The 26,320-nt window shown below is 45.2% G+C and overlaps 1 protein-coding gene across 4 annotated transcripts in view; it reads left to right on the top strand.

Moving 5' to 3' along the window:
- Nucleotides 1–4,866: 4,866 nt before the first annotated feature.
- Nucleotides 4,867–26,320, top strand: part of itgb6 (integrin subunit beta 6) — a 78,085-nt gene continuing 56,631 nt past the window's right edge. For 3 of the 4 annotated variants that reach the window (XM_033024136.1, XM_033024138.1, XM_033024137.1), the window contains exons 1-6: nt 4,867–5,057; nt 7,474–7,553; nt 10,562–10,766; nt 12,110–12,356; nt 22,246–22,411; nt 24,872–25,033. In XM_033024136.1, the coding sequence (XP_032880027.1) occupies nt 4,997–5,057; nt 7,474–7,553; nt 10,562–10,766; nt 12,110–12,356; nt 22,246–22,411; nt 24,872–25,033 (921 nt within the window). In that variant the 5' untranslated portion in view covers nt 4,867–4,996. Of the gene's footprint in view, nt 5,058–7,176; nt 7,261–7,473; nt 7,554–10,561; nt 10,767–12,109; nt 12,357–22,245; nt 22,412–24,871; nt 25,034–26,320 lie in introns of all 4 variants that reach the window. The other variant, XM_033024139.1, reaches the window with a different exon arrangement.

The raw sequence follows: 26,320 nt of genomic DNA, 5'->3' as shown, positions 1-26,320 counted from the left end.
ACCCCCCTCTCCCCCTCCCCTTTCCATTCCCTCACACCCCCCTCCCAGTCTACCCCTTTCTTCTCCTTCCACCCCTCTACTCTCTCTCTGCCCCTCTCTTCCCCCTCCACCCGGGGTAGATCTACCCGAGCCGAGAGTACATTACTCTGGCACAGGGCCCCCTTACTCATGGGGCCCAATTAGGAGCAATCGGTCCAATCGGCTTAAGGCCGGCCCTGACCCACACCATCCTGGCCACACACTCATCTCTCCGCTGCCATCAGGTAGAAGGTACAGAAGCCTGAAATCTGCAACATCCAGGTTCAGGAACAGCTACTTCCCCACAGCCATCAGACTATTAAACACAACCTCAAACAAACTATGAACTATAACAGCCTATTGCACTTTATCTGTGTATTTATGTGTGTGTATATATATTCTCTGGTATATGGTCACACTGATCTGATCAGTATTTATGCCTAAAATATTCTGTTGTGCTGCAGCAAGCAAGAATTTAATTGTCCTATCTGGGACACATGACAATAAACTCTCTTGACTTGACGTTGGTGAAATAGAGTCATATAGCACTGAAATAGGTCCTCCGGCCCAACTTACCCATGCCGACAAAGATACCCCATCTACACTAGTCCCACCTGCGTGGATTAGATCCATATCCCTCTAAACCTTTCCTGTCCATGTACCTGTCCAAATATTTTACATGTAGAGTGTGAATGAATGTACAGAATGACACAATATTCTGGAGTAACTCAGCATACCAGGAGATTGATAGTGGCAGTCCGAAGAAGGGTTCCGGCCCAAAACATCACGTGTTCCTTTTCTCCAGAGATGCTGCCTGACCCGCTGAGTTACTTCAACATTTTGTGTCTATCTTCTGTATAAACCAGCATCTGCAGTTCCTTTCTACACATCCCTGGAGAACATTTCAGGGTCGGAACTCTTCTTCAGACATTTAAATGTTTAGATTTTTTTAGTTTGGAGATACAGCGAGGAAACAGGCCCTTCGGCCCATCAGGTCCGCGCCGATCAGCAATCCCCGCATATTAACACTCTCCTATATCCATTAGGGACAATTTTTTTTTTCATTTACCAAGCCAAATAACCTACATACCTGTACGTCTTTGGGGTGTGGGAGGAAACCGAAGATCTCGGAGAAAACTCATTCCAGTCACGGGGAGAAAGTACAAACTCCGCACAGACAACACCCACAGTCAGGATCGGACCCGAGTTTCTCTTAACTCTTTCCCCGTTCCCCTAAAACCTATGCCCTCTGGTTCTGGATTCCCCAAGGAATCTCTGTTCTTTGTCTCGTGTTTCCTCAACTGTGTCAGTGCTCCGCATGGACAAGTCTCCACTTGTGGCCACCGCCTGTCTCAACCTCCATGGAATGCCACCCAGAGGGGCGATTCCAGAGTGTTCTGAAGGCACAGGACGTCTCTCTCTCTGACGGTCTACATTCTGTACATTCATTCACACTCTACATGTAAACAGTCAGAGAGAGACGTCATGTGCCCTCAGTGCTCGCTGCACCCAGTAATAATGCCTTGCACGCGACAGACACACTTGGTTGGAATGGTGCTGCAAAGTTGAAACAAACTGATCAAGAATCAAGAGTGTTTTATTGTCATATGTCCCAAACAGAACAAGGAAATTCTTACTTGCAGCAGCGCAACAGAATATGTAAACATCATACTCGTAAGCAATATAATAAACAATATATAAATATATTAATGTATATATGTATATATATATGTGTGTGTGTGTGAGTATATATATATATATCCCACACACACACACACACATATATAAATACACCCACACACACATATATATATATATATATATATATATATATAATGTTTTCCGTATACATAGGTATACTGAACTTTTATGTATAGGTGTGTGTGTTTGAGTGTATATATATATATAAATAATCAGGCAGCATCTCTGGAGAAAAGGAACAGGTGATGTTTTGGATCGGAACCCTTCTTCGGTCTGCCGCTATCATTCTCTTGGTACGCTGAGTTATTTTTTGTGTCATGCTGAGTTATGTACAGTTACATACAGGCATTTTGTGTCTTTTCAACATTTAAAATATATTTGGACAGGTACATGGACAGGAAACGTTTAGAGCGATATGGGCCTCATGCACGCAGGTGTATACATATACATATATACCTACATGTGTATACACATACACACACATATATACACATGCATATACAATAGATGCAGGAGTAGGCCATTCGGCCCTTCGAGTCAGCACCGCCATTCACTATCATGGCTGATATAGATACACTAGGCATGTTACAAAACTTACCTTCAGCAGCGTGTGCGTGACTTTGGCGCCTTTGAGGGGGGGGGGCGGGGTTAAAATGCGTTTTTTCTCCTACCTGTCCTGGATATATTTTCTCGGAGTGCAAGCTTTTGCTGAAGAATTGTTCTAGGTATGTTGCAAAACTTACCTTCAGCGGCGCTGCAGTTCTGCCGCTGCCCGTGTGCGCGACTTTGGCGCCTTTGAGAGGGGGCGGGTTTAAAACGCGATTTTCTCTAGGCTGTTGAAATCGATGTTGTTCAGCTTACTTAGTTGCTGACAAAAAATCGCTGCGAAATTCGTTCGCTGCAGGTATTTTTAAACTAAATTGGGTTATTTAATTGTTAGAATAGATTAAAAATCATCCTCTAAAGCCGCGAACCCCGACAACGGGACGGATCTCATGTAGGGGACAACGCAAGGTAGGTTGTTTATTTTTACATTAAAAAGGGCTTCTTAAGATCCCTTTATACAAAATTGTATGTTGCGAGTAGCTGACTTGGGGGCCCATTCAACCCCGCACTGTTTTTCATGCCATATGGGCTTCTAATTCACTGCAATGGCAGCGTTCCAAACCACGCGTTCCACTTGCAAGCTGATTTAAATGGCCATTAATTTACAACAATTGAACACTAAATCCCTTCCATTTGGCCTATAAATTAATGTCAATGAGATTTAAAAATCATGTTTTATTGTGAATTCTTGTGTGAATGTTCTTTGGACACTTAGGCTATTTAAAAATGTTAATCTTTCCTTAAGAAATGGATAGATGTTTAGATCTAGTAATTGAATTTTGGCATTAGCTACAATTGGGTAACTGACTAATTATATGCTTTAATTTCAGGTCATCCAAGTAAGATTGTTTAATATTTGTTTCAGAATGCTTCAATCTATAATAACTGAAATTTTCTTTCAGTTCCCTTAATTTTTAATAAAGTTATGGCCATTTCACTGTCCTTGATCACAGCTTTTGTGTTAAGTCAATGGAAAATCAATAGGGAACAAGATGCTAATTTCCGAGTATGGAAATGGCCATAGCTTTTTTAATACTGAAGATATGAAAGTGAATTAGGTGTCAAATTAAACTTCTTTTTATGCTTTATCTGATGGGATAAATTGCAGACTTGATTTTTTAAATCTCAAAATTTTGTAACATTGCTAATTGTTCCGACGGCCGTTCTGTGAATTTTTTTTTTTAAATCGCCCGACAATTTCAGCATTGGAGTAATTTAAAAATCAGCTTCTAAAGCCGCTAACGCCGACAACGGGGACGGATTTCACGTACGGGACAGGTAAAGGAAAGCCGTTTATTTTACATATAAGCGTGCTTTTTAGGATGCCTTTAATCCACATTTTACGTTGCGAAACGGTGATTTAGGAACCATATGAACCGGCAGTATTTTTCCTGCCGATATGGGGTTTAAATTCACCGCAAACCGCAACGTTCCAAACGAGTGCGTTCCTCAAAAACCCACTCGCAAGATGATTTAAATGGCCATTAATTTATGGGAATTGAACACTAAATTCCTTCCATTTGGCCTATAAATTCATGACAATGAGATTTAAAAATCATGTTATATTGTGAATTCTTGTGTGAATGTTATTTGGACACTTAGGCTATTTTAAAATGTTAATCTTTTCTTAAGAAATGGATAGATGTTTAGATCTAGTAATTGAATTTTGTAATTAGCTACAATTGGGTAACTAACTAATTATATGCTTTAATTTCAGGTCATCCAAGTAAGATTGTTTCATATTTGTTTCAGAATGCTTCATTCTATAATAACAGAAAATTTCTTTCGGTTCTCTTAATTTTTAAGAAAGTTATGGGCTTTTGACTGTCATTGATCACAGCTTTTGTGTTAAGTCAATGGAAAAGCAATAGGGAACAAGATGCTAATTTCCAAGTATGAAAATGGCCATAACTTTTTTAATACTGAAGATATGAAAGTGAATTAAGTGTCAAATTAAACTTCTTTTTATGCTTTATCTGATGGGATAAATTGCAGACTTGTTTTTTAAAATCTTAAAATGTTGTAACATTGCTACATACACACACACATATATTTTTTATATATAGTAGATATATATATTTTTATATATACTGATTATTTCTGTTTTTCTTTCATACACATGCACTTTTTTTTCCACCCATACACATAAAACAATCAAACAAACAAACAATAATAGTGCAAAAAGACAAAACCACTGCCCCACGTCTATATATTTCCGAGCCTATTTGTAGTGTTTAACAGCTGTAGGTTAAGAGCTGCTCCTGAGCCTCAGCACGGTTTAAGGTGCCAGGGTCCCGCTTCCCATGTTATTGATACCAAGTGAGTTCCCCTGTCTATTGCAGGATGTGGGCGCCGACAACCCTTCTCTTCCCTTCTTTCCCCACGTCCAGATCTTTGTCCTCTCTCCACACCTGTCCTTACCATAAAAGGAGTCAGGAAGTGGTGTGGAGAGAGGAGAGGCTGTTGCACGCTGGCGGTGACTGTGGTGTCAGTCCCTCAGTCCCTCCCCCCCCCCAACCTTCACACAGGTAACTATACGCCTCCTCACTCGCACACACACACACTCTGGGAACACCTTTCCTACTCCTTGCTCTTGCTTGGAATTCTTTCTGTTTTCTTGTTTGTTTTCTGTGCCTCTTTATTATTTTATTTTCGATTCACACTCAAAGACATGACGGCGAGGCTGTTGACAATTCTCCTGCTTCTGCCCAATTCGCCGAGTCGCGCGGCAGGTGAGTTCAAGGCCATTGAAATCCTTCACTTGTTCCTTGGTCTCATGTTTACGCAGATTGAGAGCGAAGGCCAAACACGTTTAGTTTGACAATCTCAGGTATTTCTGCAAACGTGCCCTCAAACTCACTGCACTGCTGCAGGTGAAATCAAACCCTTTGGGTGTTGATAACGAAGCAAATCGCGCCATTCAATCCCATGCAGATAGTGTATCCCCACCTGTGCACTGTAGCTGGTTTAATGTCAGTGTTTTATTTGTGAATGTATTGTTATAATTAATCAAGTCTGAAGAAATGTCCCAACACAAAACGTCGCCTACCCACGTTCTCCAGGGATACTGCCTGACCCACGGAGTTACTAAAGTATTTGTGACTTTTTTTCTGTAAAACAAAAGTCAGAACCTTTTTGTTTTCCTTAGGGTGGAAATGTCAAATACTAGTGTGCGTAGCTTTTAAGCGTGGGGCTAAAGGGCCTGTCCCACTTACGTGTCCTTGGCACGCAAATTACGCGACCTCGTGGTCACGTTGAGGCGCACGGGCATCGTATGGCCGTGCGGGGCCGGTCCCATTGAGGAGCGCGGAGGGGTATGTAGTTGTGTGCGACATCGCGCGGGGCTCTGACATTTTTGTAGTGAACGAAATCTTCGCGCGCCAACGGCCTGTCGCGGAACTGGCAGCCAAAGTGGGACAGGCCCAAGACCCTGGCGTGACGCAACGTCTCACCTTCAGCAGAAGTAGGGGAACAACCGCCGAGCTCGGCCTGGGACCCACGGCCGTTGTGGTCCGGATCCGCCCCCACTTCTACTCCCAGAGCGGGGCCAAGAAAACTGAAGATAGACACAAAATGCTGGAGTAACTCAGCGGGACTGGCAGCATCTGTGGAGAGAAGGAATGAGTGACATTTCGGGTCAAGACCCTTTTCAGACTGAAGAAGAGTCTCGACATGAAACGTCACCATTGCTTCCCTCCAGAGATGCTGCCGGTCCCGCTGAGTTACTCCAGCTTTGTGTCCATCTTCAAATGACGTCACGTGCTCCAGATGGCTGTGCGTACGCATGTAATCGTGCCCGACCTTTGCGGGACCGTCTCGGCTCAACGCGACCATGAGGTAGCGTAATTTGCATGCCAAGGAATCGTAAGTGGGACAGGCCCTTAAGTTTAAAGAAGATGGACGGGCAAGTTTTTTTTACACAGAGGGTGGTGAGTGCCTGGAACGCACTGCCAGGGTTGGTGGTGAAGGCAGATACCTTAGTGGTTTTTAAGACACTTTTGGATAGGCACATGGATATGAATTATGCACAGGTAAATAAGCGGTGGTCTTGGCAGCATGTTCAACACCAACATTGTGGCTGAAGGGCTTGTTCTGTTCTATCATTTATGTAAACCAGCATCCGCAGTTCCTTGTCTCTTGGTTATAATTAATGTTCCTGATTTCCACATATGCATTTGATGGTAATTGCTGTAGAGGGAGAATAATTAGTAAAAGTAGTTGGTGTACAGAAGAAGATAAAAACTACAAAAATCTTCCTCTGTAAACAAACTACTTTAAAAAAAAATCTCTCTCTGTGCACCGACCACTTTTAAAATCATCTTCTTCTGGAAACTAACTCTCATATCCCTCCAACTCACCCCAGTCACTCCCTCTTCTCCTCTCTCTCCCCCTCTCCCCCATCAGGCAAGAGGTACAGAAGTGTGAAAATGCACACCTTCAGATTCAGAGACAGTTTCTTCCCAGCTGTTATCAGGCAAAGGAACCATCCTTTTACCAATTAGAGAGCAGTCGTGAGCTACTATCTACCTCATTGGAGACCTTCAAACTATCTTTAATTGGACTTGTTGCACTAATCATTATTCCCTTTTTCCTGTAACTGCACGCTGTGGACGGCTTGATTGTAAACATGTTTCGACTTTTCACTGACTGGATAGCACGCAACAAAAAAAGTTTTTCACTGTACCTCTGAACACATGACAATAAACAAAACTAAACTAAACTAAAAAAAATCTCCCTCTGTTCACCAACTCCTTTCAAAAAAATTATCTCCCTTTGTACACAAACGCCTTTAAAAAGTCATCTTTTTCTGCACACCAACTACTTAAAAAAGAATCATCTCCCACTTTACAGCTGCTATGAAGTGCTCTTGCAACAACCCGTCAGGCTATTGAATACTACAAACCAAACTGACTTGATGGCACAAGGAACTTTCAGGTTTGTTTCGTTTTTGCACAATATTGTTCTTGTTTTTAATTTATTTAACTGTTTTTATGTTTGCTTATTATATTGAGTACTGTGTTTACAAACCTGAATTCCATTGTAATGATGTTACTTTGCGGTACATATGGCAATAAAACACTCGTGACTCTCTTGATTCTTGAATAATGCAGACTGGGGTCAGTAATGCCAGCATTATTTTCTACACAGGTCCCTGTTCTTCTGGGAATGCAATCACTTGTGAAGAATGTCTGAGGCTTGGCCCACAGTGTGCTTGGTGTTTTCAAAAGGTAGGACAAATGTTTTTATAAAAACATTGCCACAGCCTTCAAAGGATTTTCTGGTTGCTGTAACAAAAGGTTTTGGGGCAATACATTGCGCGCTCCCCTTTCATGCTGGTGGTGAGGCAATCACAAGATTAATATTTAATCTAACACAACATTCACCTTCTTCTCGAAACTTGAGTGCTGTGATACAGTAATTGCTGCCAAATATTCTGCAATAAAAGTAAATGAATAATCTGCAGAGTAGTTGGAATCGAGAACCAGAGGGCACCGGGTTAAGGTGAGGGGGAGAAAGATTTTATGGCAATCTGAGGGGTTATTTTTTCACGCAAATTATGCTGGGTGTATGGAACGCGTTGCCAGAGGAGGTAGTTGAGTCGGGGACTAGCACAACGTTTAAAAAGCATTCAGATACATGGATAGGACAAGTTTAGAGGGATATGGGTCAAACGCAAGCAAGTGGGACGTATAGATGGAACATGTTGGTCAGCGTGGGAAGGTTGGGCTGTGTCCACGTTGTATGATTCTATGACTCTAATCCATATTACACGTGATGTAGATACACGGGATATGACAAAGCACTTGCTCATAACATGAGTCCCACAGCCAAGTTTAGTTTCGTTTAGAGATACAACATAGAAACAGGCCCTTCAGCCCACCGAGTCCGCATTGACCAACGATCATCCCATTCACTAGTTCCAACCTACACACTAAGGATTATTTACAGAAGCTAATTAACCTACAAACCTGCAAGCCTTTGGTTAAGAAGGAACTGCAGATGCTGGAAAGTCCACCTTTGTCTACCTGCAGGCCTTGGGGATGTGGGAGGAAACCTGAGCACCCGAGGAGAACCCACATGGTCACAGGGAGAAGGTCCAAACTCCTTACAGATTGCTCCTGAGGTCAGCATCAAACCCAGGTCTCTGGTGCAGTAATGCAGCAACTCTACCCCTGTACCACCTTGTAGAGTGTTTCATACAAACACCAGGGCAAGAACAACTAATCCACACTAAAATAAAGCTATACTTGTGTTTCAGTACATTAAAATACACTGACTCGAAATGTAATTTTAGGTCTAGTTTATTTTTTTAAATATTTATAAAACAGTTCTGATTTTACAAATTGGGAATGAAATGCACACTAGACATCTCAACAATATTGATTACAATTGGTGTTTCATTCAAAGCATTTACAGCGAATAATATTCAAGTTTATGTGTACAGATAGAATTAGTGGTAAAACTAATTTGAGGAAAAATGGCTAATAATTAAAAATGAAACGCATTGGAATAATATTGTATTCCTCATCAGGAGAATGTGGAGCAATGTTTTATAATACTAAACGTTTTTGTGAAGCAATATTGTGTTCCTAATCAGAATAAAGTCCAGCCATGTTTTAAAATATTAAGAGTATTTAGAAGTAATATCTTTCTAATCATTAGAAAGATTCCAAACATTGCCTTGAGGTGGCACAGTGGTACAGCTGGTAGAGCTGCTGAATCAGAGTGCCAGAGACATGGGGTCAATCCTGACTACGAGTGCCGTCAATATGTGGAGTTTGCACGTTCTCCATGTGACCGCGTGGGTTTCCTCCGGGTGCTCCGGTTTCCTCCCACATCCAAAGACGTACGGGTTCGTAGGTTAATTGGCTTCTGTAAGTTGCCGCTAGTGTGTAGACAATAGGTGCAGGAGTAGGCCATTCGGCCCTTCGAGCCAGCACCGCCATTCAATGTGATCATGGCTGGTCATCCACAATCAGTACCCTGTTCCTGCCTTCTCCCCATATCCCTTGACTCTGCTATCTTTAAGAGCTTTATCTGACTCTCTCTTGAAAGTATCCAGAGAACCGGCCTCCATCGCCCTCTGAGGCAGAGAATTCCACAGACTCACAACCCACTGTGTGAAAACGTTTTTCCTCATCTCTGTTCTAAATGGCTTACTCCTTATTCTTAAACTATGGCCCCTGGTTCTGGACTCCCCCAACATCAGGAACATGTTTCCTGGCTCTAGCGTGTCCAAACCCTTAATGATCTTATATGTTTCAATAAGATATCCTCTTATCCTTCTAAATTCCAGAGTATACAAGCCCAGCCGCTCCATTCTATCAACGTGACAGTCCCGCCATCCCGGGAATTAACCTTGTGAAACTACGCTGCAGTCCCTCAATAGCAAGAATATCCTTCCTCAAATCTGGAGACCGAAACTGCACACTATACTCCAGGTGTGGTCTCACTAGGGCCCTGTACAACTGCAGATGGACTTCTTTGCTCCTATAATCAACTCCTCTTGTTATGAAGGCCAACATGCCATTCGCTTTCTTCACTGCCTGCTGTACCTGTGTGCTTACTTTCAGTGACTGAAAGTAAGCATGCAGGTACAGGATATGACTGTGGGACAACATAGAAATAGGGTGAAGGGGTGATCATTGGTCGGCGTGGACTTGGTGGCCCGAAGGGCCAATTTCTATGCTGCATCTTTAAACTAAATATTAGAGACCATATTAGAAAATATTATTAGTATTGTGTTCCTAATCAAGACAATATACAATGATGATTAAAAAATCCTAAGAGCAGTAGAAAACAATATTGTGTTCCTAAATAAGTTAATGCATAGCCATGTTTAAAAATACTAATAGTATTTGAAAAGTAAATGCGATGATTTGGATTTTGAAATATATCTTTCTCCAGGTGACATTGTCATGGCCTATGGTGGTTTGGGGAATGGTATCTAGTTTAGTTTAGTTTATTGTCATGTGTACTGTGGTACAGTGAAAATATTTTTTTGTTGCGTGCTATACAGTCAGCGAAAAGACCATACATGATTACAATCGAGCTGTCCACAGTGTACATATACAGGATAAAGGGAATAAATGCTGCTGTTTGTGTAGAGGTTTAAAAGAGGGGAGCGAATGCAATGAGTGATTGCAGATCCACTTCTGGGACCAAGACACAGAAAGTCGTCTGGGTTGGGCACCATCTTACAATGCAGCCATGAAATGACGACTATTTATTTTAGGACTTCAGTGTGGATTTAAATTCTGGAGGAAGGTGCGACGTTGCCAGCGACCTCTTTCATCGAGGATGTTCCCTGGAATTTATCGAGTTCTCCATCAGCCACGTTCGTGTGATAAGGAACGAGACTTTAAGCTGGAGCAGGGAGACGGGGGACGAGGGAAGGGTCCAAATGTCTCCACAGAAACTTGTTCTGAATCTGCGTCCAGGTAAACTGTGTGAAGGGGAGCGTCGAGAATGAACAGTGGGCAGAACTTTAAATGGCAATATTGAAAGCACACTCCCCTGCCCCATTGTACCTTGCACCTTAACGGAACGAAACCTGAACGGAAACCTCTGGACTTGACTTGACTTATGACACAGAAGCCTCAATGTTGGGTTATAGGGCTTTAAAATACCACAAAATGTGTCAGAGCATCCTATTAAACAGATAGATCACACCACCACTCTACCCAAGCCGGGACTATCTCGTTAATACAGGCCGGGGCTCTGGAACTCTGGCCCGGCCAGAGCCAGCAGATCCGTTCCCATAGCCAACTTCCAGGGCCGACTTTACGGGCTGGTATCTCGGCTCCTCAGCAACCTAGGCGGAATGTTCCGGTACCATTGAACTCCTCTTGGAGGCCGTGTTTATTGTTGGTCCGGCTAAATGGATAATCCAGCAAGGCTCTGGAAACAAGGGTGATGGAAAGTCAGTGGTGGACTTGTATAACAAATAATTGGATGTAAATTGTCCCATAACCACTGGACTTGTGGGAAGAGGGAGAACTATTATGGGCCTATTTCACTAGGATAGTAAAACATAAATCAAATAGTTCTGGTTTTAATATATGAAAATATAATTGTCGGCCAGGTAATAGAGTTGTCGGTATATTGACCAATTCAGACTTGCCACAGTTGGTCTTTCGGATATGAACATTAAATACATCAACCATAATATTTACTTCCGGTTTTAATAGATGAAAATAGAATTGTCAGACGGGTAATAAAGCTATTAGTATATTGACCAATCAAACGTCCAACACCTGGTCTTTCCATAAGACATAGGAACAGAATGAGGCCATTCAGCCCATCGAGGCTGCTCCGCCATTCGATCATGGTTAATCTGTTTTCCCTCAAAACCCCATTCTCTGCCTTCTCTCTGTAACCTTATGCCCCTGTCCTACTTAGGAAACCTGAATGGAAACCTCTGGAGACTTTGTGCCCCACCCAAGGTTTCCGTGCGGTTCCCGGAGGTTGCAGGTGGTTGCCGGAGGTTGCAGGTAGTGAAAGCAGGCAGGGAGACTGACAAAAACCTCCGGGAACCGCACGGAAACCTTGGGTGAGGCGCAAAGTCTCCAGAGGTTTCCGTTCAGGTTTCCTAAGTGGGACAGGGGTTAGACACCCATACTAATCAAAAACCTATCACCCGTCGATTTAAAAACACCCAATGTCTTGGCCTCCACAGCCGTCTGTGGCAATGAATTCCACAGATATACCATCCTTTTGGATATCAAAGTTTAATATATCAACCATTATGTTTATTATGTGAAAATATAATTTTTTTTGTCAGGTAATCCAGTGACGTTTGCAGTGGATGTGCGCCAGGCTGAAGATTATCCCGTTGATCTTTACTACCTCATGGACCTTTCTGCCTCTATGATCGATGACTTGGCCAGAATTAAATTGCTGGGCTCCTCTCTGTCCAGAGAGATGGCCAAATTAACCAGCAACTTTAAACTTGGCTTTGGAGCGTTCGTAGACAAGCCCGTATCTCCTTTTATGAAAACAAATCCCGTTGACATAAACAACCCCTGCCGGTAAGCAATTGATTTTGTTATTAATGTCTGTGTAGAATCCCTGTCTGTAGCTGGAGATATTAAAATGTCAAGTGACGTTGCAAAGAATGCTGCATGATTAAGGTCAGCTGGTTCTCCTGTTCCCAAATAGTCCCGTTTTTACAGATCTGCATTTAAATCTGAAACAAACCCTACTGTTGATAGGGTGTTACAGTGGCGCAGCATTAGAGCTACTGTCTTACAGCGCCCAAGACCCGAGTTTGATCCTGACTATAGGTGCTGTCTGTACGGAGTTTATGCATTCTCCTTGTGTCTGCATGGGTTTTCTCTGGATGCACTGGTTTCCTCCCACGCTCCAAAGACGTGCAGATTAGCAGATTAATTGGCTTCTGTAAATTGTCCCAAGGGTGTAGGATAGGAATCGTTTGTGGGTGATCATTGGTCGGCACAGACTCAGTGGGCCAAAGAACTTGTTTCTATGCTGTATCTCTAAACTAAACAATGTTAAGCTACAGTAACTAACAAAGCGACTGTTGGAAAAAGTATCTCGTTTAACCTTACAATCACTGCTGAAACAATAGACACAAAGTGCCGGAGTAATTCAGTGGGTCAGGCAGCATCTCTGGAGAACAAGGATAGGTGACATTTCGGGTCGGGGCCCTTCATCAGCCTGGAATCATTAAAGTCACTGCTGTTAGTTTGAACATTCACAGGGAATAAGGGTCCCCTGTTTAGTTTAGTTTAGAAATACAGTGTGGCAACAGGCCCTTTGGCCCACCGAGTTTGAACTGACCATTGACCACCCTGTATACTAGCACTATCCTACACACTGGGGACAATTTACAGAAATTAATTTACCTACAAACCTGTATGTCTTTGGGATGTGGGAGAAACCCCAGGGGGCAGGAATTTAGATTTCTAGATCACTGGAATCTCTTCTGGGGCAGGGGTGACCTGTATAAAAGGGACGGGTTGCACATTAATTGGAGGGGAACCAACATTCTGGGAGGCAGGTTTGCTAGTGCTGCACAGGTGGGTTTAAACTGAACAGTGGGGGGGTGGTGTCAACAAGTATGCGTGCAGTTAACGGGAAAGAGAGTGCAGGAGAGGTCACGTTTAAACTAACAGGGCAGGGGGATGGGAACCAATGCAAGGATACAGTGGGCCATAAAAGGAGGACAGAACCAAAAGGTAGAAGAGAGATAAGAAAAACAAATCTGAAAGTTTTGCGCCTCAATGCGAGGAGCATTTCGTAATAAGGTGGATGAATTGAATGTGCAGTTATTAGTTAAGGAATGGGGTGGGAGATTGCATTTTTCACATGGTCCATTCTGTTTCGGGTAGACAGCAGGGCTCAGCGCTGCCCCTCCCCCCCCCCCCCCCATCTCCCTCGACCACCCCATTTCCCTCCTCCCTATTCCCCTCATCCTCCTCCCCTCACTCCCATTCCCTGCCCCAGCACCTACCCAGGTCGTAGAGCAGCGCCAGGGCCTGGAACTCGTAATCAACGAATGTAATCAACCTGGCGTGCACAAACAGAAGATCAAACAGAACAAGCTGTCTTACAACCTTAGGCTGTACACGACATACGCAAGAAGAAGAAGAAGTTAAGGAATATGATTTAGTTGGAATTACAGTGACGGGGCTCCAAGGTGACCAAGGCTGGGAGCTAAACATGCAGGGGCATTCAATACTAGACTAACCCTGTCACATGGGAGGCCTGGTCCCCCAACGCAACCCGTTCCCCCAACACAATATTCCACCACTCACACCTATCCCCCTCCCATCAAATCCACCCCTCCCTGTCCCCCTCTCCCTCTACTTCCCCCCATCTATCCCACGTTGCCTATCCCCCTGCACTCCAGCACCCCTCTACCCACTCCCTCCCTCTATTTCCTCCCTCATCACTCTATATCTCCCCCCCCTCCCTTCCTCATCGCTCTCCCTCCCTCATCCCCCTCTACCCTCTCTCCCTCCCTCTCTCCCTCCGTTTTCTCTCCCCACCCCTGTGCTGTGGGCCGGGCTGCGTTAGGGCCGCTCCTGATGTATGCGCCCGCGGGCAGGAGTCACTGGAGTGCTGCTACCAGCGGGTAGACAGCAGGGCTCAGCGCTGCCCCTTCCCCCCCCCCCCATCTCCCTCGACCACCCCATCTCCCTCCTCCCTATTTCCCTCATCCTCCTCCCCTCACTCCCATTCCCTGCCCCAGCACCTACCCAGGTCGTAGAGCAGCGCCAGGGCCTGGAACTCGGCCTGGTTCTCGTACTCGGCCCGGCCCTGGCTGTAGGCGGCCGAAGCACTCGCGGACCTGGGCCTCGACGGAGCCAGGCTCACTGGGGCGGGGTGAGGGTGGCGTGTGGCCGAGCTAGAGCTGCCCGCAGAGCAGGAAGCGGAGGCTGTGCTGCAAGTTGGCGGTGGCCGGGCGGCCCCTGAAGCGCTGGTACACCTTGATCCAGGCCCCGGGCTTGGGCACGACTCCAGCCCTCAGCTCGGCCACTGCCTGGGATCCAGTCCCAGACTCCAGGCCCGTCCTTGGTTCCAGCCCAGTCCCCAGGCTCGGCCCGCGGCTTCACCTTCCCCATCAGGTACTGCGCGGCCGCAGCTCTTCGGGCGGCGGCGCCACTCCTTCACCATGGTGACCTCTAGCCGATTGACAGCAGACGCGACCAATCAGTGTGGTGGTGGTGCCAGGATGGGGCGTTGCCGTCCAGATTGGTCTGCGTGGTGGTGACTGACAGCAATCTGTGCAAGCACGGTTTTTACGATTTTTAAACTTTAATAACTTTTACAATAGACTATCGATCAGAATGAAACTTGTTGCACTCACAGCACAGGAGAACGGTGAGTAAATTGGCGAAAATCATAGCGCTATCGGGTACTGTTTTTGCGCAAATAGAAAATCCACGCAAACCGGAAGAGCACAAGATCAGAATTTTAGTTTTATGTATAGATGTATTGATAGATAGTCATGTGACCGGCTGGTTGTGGTCAGGGTCTACGAAGTAGATAGATAGATAGATAGATAGATAGATAGATAGATAGATAGATAGATAGATAGATAGATAGATAGATTCAGGAAGGATAGACATAAATGGAGAGGAGGTGGGGTGGCATTGCTGGTTAAAGAGAATAATGCAACAGCAAGGAAAGACATTAGCTTGGATGCTGTAGAATCGATATGGGTAGAATTGCAAAATAGCCAAGGGCAGAAAACACTTGTTGGAGTTGAACAGACCGCCAAACAGCAGTAGGGAGGTTGGGGATAGCATCAAACTGGTAATTATGGATGCGTGTAGCAAAGGTACAGCAGTTATCATGGGTGACTTTAATCTACATATAGACTGGGCCAACCAAATTGGCAGCAGTGCTGAGGAGAAGGATTTCTTGGAATGTATACGGGATGGGTTTTTAAATCAATATGTAGAACAACCGACTAGAGGGCAGGTCGTCTTAGACTGGGTATTGTGTAATGAGGAAGGATTAGTTAGCGATCTTGTTGTGTAGAGCCCCTTGGGCAACAGTGATCATAATATGGTGGAATTCTGCATTAGGATGGAAAGTGACAGTTAATTCAGAGACTAGGGTCCTGAACTTAAAGAAAGGAGACTTTGAAGGTATGAGATGGGAAGTGGCTAGGATAGACTGGCAAATCTATATAACTAAAAGTCTCATCCTGATCACTTCCTGTCTGCGCTGTATATTGATTTTAGAAAAAAACGCTACCTTATATCGCTATGGTTTATGGCCATCTTACTCACAGTCCTCCTCCGCTGAGGAAGCCCCAAGGATTTTTCCAATAAAATAAACAAGTTATGAGTGTTTAAAAAATCTTGAGATCAGCTGATTGGTCCTCTCGCCTGTCAATCACCATGATGGAGGTAACGCCCCTTCCGGGGGGGGGGGGGGTGGCAGGACTATTAAACCCCGGATGCCTGGACGTGAGTCAGTCTGGAAGATCGCGAGGGAGAGTCCACAACTGTGATTCTAGCTGTGTATCAACTGAACTGTGAGTCTGCAATGTACTTGCAATAAATGATTTGTTAGCCCTTAATGACAATGCAATGAGTTGTTCAGCAATTTGGTGGCCTGCACACTGCTTGAAATTGAATTTTAAGCAATAGCTGTGAGTGAACTGCCAGCCCACCAGCCCTGAGTGACTGCCAGCCCACCAGCCCTGAGTGACTGCCAGCCCACCAGCCCTGAGTGACTGCCAGCCCACCAGCCCTGAGTGACTGCCAGCCCACCAGCCCTGAGTGACTGCCAGCCCACCAGCCCTGAATGACTGCCAGCCCACCAGCCTTGAGTGACTGCCAGCCCACCAGCCTTAAGTGACTGCCAGCCCACCAGCCCTGAGTGACTGAGCTACCAGTCCTGAGTGACTGGGCTGCCAGCCCACCAGGCCTGAGTGACTGGACTGCCAGCCCACCAGGCCGGAGTGACTGAGCTGCCAGCCCGCCAGGCCCGAGTGACTGGGCTGCCAGCCAGCCAGGCCCGAGTGACTGGGCTGCCAGCCCGCCAGGCCCGAGTGACTGGGCTGCCAGCCCGCCAGGCCCGAGTGACTGGGCTGCCAGCCCGCCAGGCCCAAGTGACTGGGCTGCCAGCCCGCCAGGCCCGAGTGACTGGGCTGCCAGCCCGCCAGGCCCGAGTGACTGAGCTGCCAGCCCGCCAGGCCCGAGTGACTGGGCTGCCAGCCCGCCAGGCCCGAGTGACTGAGCTGCCAGCGCACCAGGCCTGAGTGACTGAGCTGCCAGCCCAAGAATCCATTCGGCTCACAATGTCCATACTAGCCCTCTCGAAACCAGTCCCTTCGGCCCACAACACCCATACTAGCGATCCAGAAAGTCCCCCCACTGGCCACCAATATTGGAATTGGTGGAGAGATGGAATATTGCGTTGGGGGACTAGCCCTCCCATGTGAACATGGGACCCAACAGGTCCCACTTAGTCTAGTTATACTTAAAGGGCTGATGGTGGAGATGCAATGGCAAATATTTAAAGATCGCATGGATGAACTCCAAAAATTGTTCATCCCTGTCTGGCGAAAAAATAAAACGGGTGTGGCCGGTTCAACCGCGGCTAACAAGGGAAATCAAAGATAGTGTTAAATTCAAGGAAGAGGCATATAAATTGGCCAGAGAAAGCAAACCGGAGGGCTGGGAGAAATCTAGAACTCATCAGAGGAGGACAAAGGGGTTAATTAAGAGGGTGATAAAAGCTTGTGGGGAACATAAAAACTGGCTCTAAAAGCTTCTTTAGATATGTAAAAAGATTAGTGAAGACAAATGTAGGTTCCTTACAATCAGAGACAGGTGAACAGTTAAACGAGTACTTTGGTTCTGTCTTCATTAAGGAAGACAAACATTCTTACAGAGAGAGGAACTGAAGGGAATCCACATTAGTTAGGAAATGTTGTTAGGCAAACTGTTGCGACTAAATCCCCAGGGCCTGATGGTCTGCATCCCAGAGTACTCAAGGAGGTGGCCCGAGAAATTGTGGATGCATTGGTGATCATTTTCCTATGTTCTATTGACTCTGGATCAGTTCCTGTGGACTGGAGGGTAGTCAATGTAACTCCACTTTTTAAGAGAGGAGGGAGAGAGAAAACGGGGAATTATAGACCAGTTAGCCTCACATCGGTAGTGGGGAAGAGTTTAAGAAGGAACTGCAGATGCTGGAAAATCGAAGGTACACAAAAATGCTGGAGAAACTCAGCGGTTGCAGCAGCATCTAAGGAGCGAAGGAAATGGGACACGTTTCGGGCCGAAACCCTTCTTCAGATGCTGGAGTCGATTATTAAAGATGTTTTAGCAATGTATTTGGAAAGCAGTGACAGGATCAGTCAAAGTCAGCATGGATTTATGAAGGGGAATTCATGCTTGACTAATCTTTTGGAATTTTTTGAGGATGTAACAAGTAGAATGGATAAGGGAGAGCCAGTAGATGTGGTGTATCTGGACTTTCAAAAGGCCTTTGACAATATCCCACACAAGAGATTAGTATACAAAATAATGGTTTGGGGGTAGGGTATTGACATGGATAGAGAAGTGGTTGGCAGACAGGAAGCAAAGAGTAGGAAGTAACGGGGTCATTTTCAGAATGGCAGGCAGTGACTAGTGGGGTGCCGCAAGGCTTGGTGCTGGGACCCCAGTTATTTACAATATATATTAACGATTTAGATGAGGGAATTAAATGTGACATCTCCAAGTTTGCGGATAACACAAAGCTGGGTGGCAGTGTGAGCTGCGATGAGGATGCTATGAGGCTGCAGGGTGACTTGGATAGGTTGGGTGAGTGGGCAGATGCATGGCAGATGCAGTATAATGTGGATAAATGTGAGGTTATCCACTTTGATGGCAGAACAGGAAGGCAGATTATTATCTGAATGGTGTCAGATTAGGAAAAGGGGAGGTGCAACGAGACCTGGGTGTGCTTGTACATCAGTCACTGAAAGTAAGCATGCAGGTAAAGCAGGCAGTGAAGAAAGCTAATGGCATGTTGGCCTTCATTGCAAGAGGATTTGAGTTTTGGAGCAAGGAGGTCCTACTGCAGTTGTACAGGGCCCTGGTGAGACTGCACCTGGAGTATTGTGTGCCATTTTGGTCTCCTAATTTGAGGAAGGACATTATTGCTATTGAGGGATTGACATATAATGAAAGAATGGGTCGCCTGGGCTTGTATTCACTGGAATTTAGAAGGATGAGAGTGGATCTTATCGAAATGTATATAATTCTTAAAGGATTAGACAGGCTAGATGCAGGAAAAATGTTGCCAATTTTGATGGAGTCCAGAACCAGGGGTCACAGTTTAAGAATAAGGGTAGGCCATTTAGGACTGAGATGATAAAAAACATTTTCACCCAGAGTTGTGAATCTGTGGAATTCTCTGCCACAGAAGGCAGTGGAGGTCAATTCACTGAATGTTTTCAAGAGAGAGTTAGATTTAGCTCTTGGAGCTAACGAGATTAAGGGATATGGGGGGAAAAGCAGGAACAGGGTGCTGATTTTAGATGATCAGCCATGATCATATTGAATGGCTGTGCTGGCTCGAAGGGCTGAATGGCCTACTCCTGCACCTATTTTTCTATGTTTCTATGAAACCAGAGCTCCGGGAGAAAACCCACGCGGTCACAGGGAGAACGAGCAAACTCTGTACAGAGAGCACCCATAGTCAGGATTGAACCCGAGTCTCTGGCGCCGTGAAGAAGCAACTCTACTGCCGCGTTACAGTGCCGCCCAAAAAACAGGCCTGTTGTGATGCTGTAGCTCTAAACTAATCTAAATTTAATAGTACATCACGACCATGACACAAAACCTCCCGTTATTGTATAAATCCTGGGAATCTGCGCTTGATTTTCGGCAAATAACGTGGGGCATCCGATACGGAGCTTTTCACACTATTAGGAACTATCTATAATCTCTCTATATCTATAGAATAGGTTTAAAATTACACTTAGAAAATCCCTTGTATGTTCTGAATTCTGACTATATCTGATGAAAATGCCTAAATTAGTTAATTAATTAGTTTAGTTTTAGTTTTGTTTATTATTGTCACTTGTACCGAGGTACTGCAACAAGCTTTCTGCACTCCGTAAGTTGAAACAGACTGGCCGCCAACTTGAACGACTCACAAATAAATCATCTCTCATAGTCCACCATGAAGCCTACAAACTCCACCTCACTGCCTACAAAGACGCCCTCATTGCTGCAAAGTCTGCCTACCTCTCCACCATCTTCACCGACCCCTGCCAAAACCCCAGAACCCTCTTCTCCACAGTGGGCAACCTCCTCAAGCCTCGGACCAACACTCTCCCTACCTCTACTCCGGATCTCTGCAACTCATTTCTCCACTTTTTCGCTGATAAAATTAACATCATTTATCAATCTTTATCCCCTGTATCTGACCCCCCATCATCTACTCCAGCACCTGCCAAGGCCCCTCTTCTCCCCATCTCTACTGACCTCCCGACCCCTCCTCCACACTGCCTTCTCTCCGAGTTTGACCCGGTCACCCCTCCTGAAATCTCCAAACTCATCAGCTCTTCCAAACCCACTACCTGCTCCCTTGACCCCCTCCCCACTCCCCTGCTGAAGTCCTGCCTCCCCGTCCTCTGCCCCTACCTCACTAACCTCTTCAACTCCTCATTGTCCCATGGAATTGTCCCCTCCGCCTTCAAAACTGCTGCTGTCACCCCAATTTTAAAGAAACCTGGTCTGGATCCCTCCTCTCTCAACAACTACCGCCCAATCTCAAACCTCTCCTTTCTTTCAAAAACCCTGGAGCTTATCGTCACCTCACAACTTCAATCCCATCTCCATGCCAATAACCTATTCGAACCCCTCCAATCTGGTTTTCGCCCCCTCCACAGCACAGAAACTGCTCTCCTCAAAGTCCTCAATGACCTCCTCACCTCTGCTGACACCGGTTCCCTCAACATCCTCATCCTCCTCGACCTGAGTGCAGCCTTCGATACCGTGAGCCATAACATTCTGCTCACCAGACTCAAAGACCTCGGTATCGAAGGTACTGCACTCAGCTGGCTCCATTCCTACCTTTCCAACAGATCCCACTTCATCTCTCTCCATAACCACACCTCTGCTACAGCCACAGTCACTCAAGGCGTTCCCCAAGGCTCCGTACTCGGCCCCCTCCTCTTCATCATCTACATCCTCCCCCTTGGTCAGATACTCCGCCACTTCAACCTGGACTTCCACTGTTACGCCAATGACACTCAGATCTACCTCAGCACCAAATCCCCCCACAACCCCCCCCCCCCCCCCCCCCTCCAATATCAACTCCTGTTTGTCAGCTATAAAAACCTGGATGCAACATAACTTCCTCAAACTCAACAGCGATAAAACAGAATTCCTCCTCATAGGCTCCAAATCCACACTCAGCAAAATCAATAATCCCACTCTCACCATCGACGGCACCATTGTCTCCCCATCTCCCCAGGCCCGCAACCTTGGCGTGATCTTTGATTCCACCCTCTCCCTTGAGCCTCACATCTGCCATGTCATTAAAACCTCCTTCTTTCACCTCCGCAACATCGCCAAACTCAGACCCTCTCTCACACCCCCCGCTGCTGAAAGACTCATCCATGCCTTCATCTCCATTTTTTGGTTTGTTTTGTTTTTGTTTTTGTTTTTGTTTTTTGCCTTGCCTTGTAAAGCGACTTTGAGTCCCTGAAAAGCGCTATATAAATTCAATTTATTATTATTATTATTATGCCATCCATGCAAAAGGAAAGATTACAACCACTACTACAACTACTAGCTTACGACCCAGTGGTATGAACGTTGAATTCTCTAATTTTTGGTGACTTATCCAAAAACTCCACACCTCCCTCCTCTCTCTACTCCGCCCCCCCCCCCCCCCCCCCCTTTCCTCCATTAAAAATTAGTTAACGAGCTCCACAGTTTGCAACAATGTATCCTTCTTGGGATCACACCGTCCCTAGACAACAATCGACCATTCAAGGAACCACTCTGCCTGAGGTCGCCTATTGCCAGCCCTAATTTGACTTTTTTATCGCCCCTGCGTCCATTACCCCCCACACCCCTTCCACAATTTATCTGAAGAAGGATTCCAACCTGATAACCATCCCAATCCATGTTCTCCAGAGATTCTTTCCAGCCCGTTGAGATCCTGCAGCACTTTGTGTCTTCTTTTGTAAACCAGAAGGGTTTCGGCCCGAAACGTTGCCTATTTCCTTCGCTCCATAGATGCTGCTGCTCCCGCTGAGTTCCTCCAGCATTTTTGTGTACCTTCTGCAGTTCCTTGTTCCCAAATTATATCACTTGTCTCCAATATGCTCTTCTAACGTTAATGACATTCATATTGTTTCCCAACCGCTGTCACCGAGTTCAATTATGCTAGAAGACAATTATATGTACTGTGACTCTTTTAAAACAGGGATGCCGATGAGTACTGTTTACCTACATTCAGCTATAAACACATGCTGTCACTGACTGAAGACACCACAAAGTTTAACGAAGTTGTTAGAAATCAACAAATTTCAGCAAACCTGGATACTCCGGAAGGAGGATTTGACGCAATCTTGCAAGCATCTGTATGCAAGGTAAATTAGTTTTACAGTTGTACATGTGGTGCATAAAAGGAAAATTAATTTATGGAGATTCAAGCTTGTTTAATTGTCACATGTCCTGAAACTTAACGGGGGGAGGGGTTGACAAATTGGGAGTATAATGGAGTTGAAGGGGAAGTTCGGGGCCAATTGCGAGCGGTGCGAGGGGGGGCAAAGTGAATACAGAGGTCAAAGTGTTGTATATGAAAGTGCAAAGTATAAGAAATAAAGAGGACGAGCTTGAGGCTCAGTTAGAAATGGGCAAGTATGATATTGTGGGAATTACAGAGACATGGCTGCAAGAGGGCCAGGGCTGGGAACTGAATGTTCAAGGGTATACCTTCCATCGAAAAGACAGACAGATGGTCAGAGGGGGTGGGGTAGCTCTGTTGGTGAGGAATGGAATTCAGTCCCTTGCAAGGGGTGACATAGATAACAGGAGATGTGGAGTCAGTATGGATAGAACTAAGGAATTGTAAGGGTAAAAAGACCCTAATGGGAATTCTCTACAGGCCCCCAAACAGTAGCCTGGACATAGGATGCAAGTTGAATCAGGAGTTAAAATTGGCATGTAGTAAAAGTAATGCCGTGGATGTTATGGGGGATTTCAACATGCAGGTAGACTGGGAAAATCAGGTTGGTACTGGACCACAAGAAAGAGACTTTGTAGAGTGCCTTCGTGATGGATTCTTAGAGCAGCTTGTATTGGAGCCTACCAGGGAGAAGGCAATTCTGGATTTAGTGTGATGTAATGAACCGGATTTGATAAAGGAACTTGAGGTTAATGAGTCATTAGGAGGTAGTGACCATAATATGGTCAGGTTTAATCTACAATTGGAAAGGGATAAGGGTAAATTGGAGATGTCAGTGTTACAGTTGAATAAAGGGGACTATGGGGCCATGAGGGAGGAGCTGGCTAAAGTTGACTGGAAAGATACCCTAGCAGGGATGTCAGTGGAACTGTGAGGATGATGCTATGAGAATGCAAGGTGACTTGGACAGGTTGGGGGAGTGGGCAGATGCATGGCAGATAAAGTTTAATGTGGATAAATGTGAGATTATCCACTTTGGTAGCAAAAACAGGAAGGCAGATTACTATCTAAATGGCGTCGTTGGGAAAAGGGGAAGTACAATGGGATCTGGGGGTCCTTGTTTATCAGTCTATGAAAGTAAGCATGCAGGTACAGCAGGCAGTGAAGAAAGTGAATGGCATGTTGGCCTTTCTCACAAGAGGAGTCGAGTATAGGAGCAAAGAGGTCCTTCTGCAGTTGTACAGAGCCCTAGTGAGACCACACCTGGAGTATTGTGTGCAGTTTTGGTCCCCTAATTTGAGGAAGGACATTCTTGTTATTGAGGGAGTGCAGCGTAGGTTTACAAGGTTAATTGCCAGGATGGCGGGACTGTCATATGCTAAGAGAATGGAGCGGCTGGGCTTGTACACACTGGAGTTTAGAAGGATGAGAGGGGATCTTATTGAAACATATAAGATTGTTAAGGGTTTGGACATGCTAGAGGCAGGAAACATGTTCCCGATGTTGGGGGAGTCCAGAACCAGGGGCCACAGTTTAAGAATAAGGGGTAAGCCATTTAGAACGGAGACGAGGAAACACTTTTTCTTACAGACAGTTGTGAGTCTGTGGAATTCTCTGCCTCAAAGGGCGGTGGAGGCTGGTTCTCTGGATGCTTTCAAGAGAGCTAGATAGAGCTCTTAAAGATAGCGGAGTCAGGGGATATGGGGAGAAGGCAGGAACGGATTGGAGATGATCAGCCATGATCACATTGAATGGCGGTGCTAGCTCAAAGAGCTGAATGGCGTACTTCTGCACCTATTGTCTATTGTCTATTGTAACAATGAAATTAGTCATACAGCGTGCAAACAGGCCCTTTGGCCCAACTTGCCCACGCCAACTCACATGCCCCGTCTACACTAATTGTAAAGTGTCCCTTGTGTGTAGGATAGTGCTAGTGTGCGGGGTGATCACTGGTCGGTGCAGACTCTGTGGGTCAAAGGGCCTGTTTCCGCGCTGTGTCTCCAAAGAGTTGAACAGGTTCACGTGCACCAAGATACAATTAAATGCTTTTTGTTTGCATACTGCTCAGCAAAACTAGCACCATACATAAACACAAAACTGACACTTGTGTACTGTGTCGGTGAGGCCTACTGTATGATTTTACTGGGTTGTATGCAAAACAAAGCATTTCACTATACCTAGGTATAAGTGACAATAAAGTAGCACTGAATTAATCTCCCGGTTCGTACAGAATGTTCAAAGCCCGAAGTCCTCAGTGCAACAAGGCTTTGAACTCAGATGAAGTAACCATTATCAAACAGAGCTCAAATGGAATGTCCCACCAAGTCCTCCTACACTACCACCATTCTAAAACTAACACCAAAGTTCTAAATATTACTTGGTTATGACAGCCACGTTTATATTTTACAAATTTGTATTCTAGAAAAAGATTGGTTGGCGAAATGAATCCTTGCACCTGCTGGTATTTGTGAGTGATGCTGACACACATTTTGGGATGGACAGCAAGTTGGCTGGTATCGTTGTACCTCACGATGGGAAGTGTCACCTGGACAGTCAGAACACCTACGCCAAGGCGACAGCAATGGTAAATTAAAATTTTATTTTCCCAAAAAAAAAATTGTATTTAAATATCACTAATGTAGGAAAACAGACCGAGCTAACACCCATGCCTCCCCCACGCACTACAGTTGGTTTGAGGAGTGCATCTGACATCTTACTCTGCTCCTGGTCTAAGCATTGCCTTCCATAACTTTTCTGAGCTGCATACTATCTGTATCTTGCCCTCAATTTAAGCTCCATTTACTTTAATGCAGTAATTTCATTTTGGTTTAGGTTTGTATGCGGAGGTGCTTTCAGATTAACTAAAGGCAGTTTAATGTATTTATAATCATTTTTAATTGTTCTTTGGTTAGGGATTATTATTTTCACATATACTGAGGTACACTGAAAAACTTTGTTTTTCATGCTATCCAAACAGATCAGATAATGCTACACATAAAGACAATATAGTCAAGCGCGAGTACATTCTGTAGGTAGAGCAAAGGGGAAGATATAGAGTGCAGAATATAGTTCTCAGCATTGTAGCGCATCAGTCCCATAGACAAAGTCCAACGTCCGCAATGGGGTAGAGGTGAATCGGACAGTACCCTAGCTTATGGAAGGACTGTTCAGAAACCTGATAACTCGGCGGGCCGAAGGGTCTGTTTCCATGTTGTATCTCGCTTAAAAATAAAACATTCAGGCAAAGGCTGATAAGTGGCAAATAACATTTATAGCAGAGAGACAGCAGACATTGATTACCTACAACAAGATAAAATCTGACCACATCTGCTTAACATTCAATGAGATGCCAGCCCTCCCATCAACAACTTACTGTTTATCATTAGCCAGGAACTCAGGTCGATTCGCCACATAAATACCAAGTGCGGCAGGTCAGAAACTAGGTATCATGCTATAAATGCTCGCCTTTCCACTATCAACAAGGCAGAAGTGCGGAGTGCAGAATTTATAAACACTGAATATGAACAACACCAAAGAGCGGCAGGGTGGTGCAGCAGTCTTACAGCGCCAGGGACCCGGGTCAGATCCCGATTACAGGTATGTTCTCTCCGTAGCATGCGTGGGTTATCTCCGAGATCTTTGGTTTCCTCCCGCACTCCAAAGACGTATAGGTTTGTAGTTTAATTGGCTTGGTGTAAATGTAAAATTGTCCCTAGTGTGTGTAGGGTAGTGTTAATGTGCGGGGTTTGCTGGTCGGTGTGGACTCGATGGGCCAAAGGGCCAGTTTCCGCGCTGTAACTCTAAAGTTCAGGTACATAGTTCTCTGAAAGTGGTGTCACGGGTAGATAGGGTGGTCAAGAAGGTTTTTGGT

This window comes from Amblyraja radiata, chromosome 7, assembly GCF_010909765.2.
Source record: "Amblyraja radiata isolate CabotCenter1 chromosome 7, sAmbRad1.1.pri, whole genome shotgun sequence".
Lineage (NCBI taxonomy): Eukaryota > Metazoa > Chordata > Chondrichthyes > Rajiformes > Rajidae > Amblyraja > Amblyraja radiata.
Note: the sequence above shows the minus strand (reverse complement) of the source record. Positions and strands in the feature narration are given on the sequence as shown.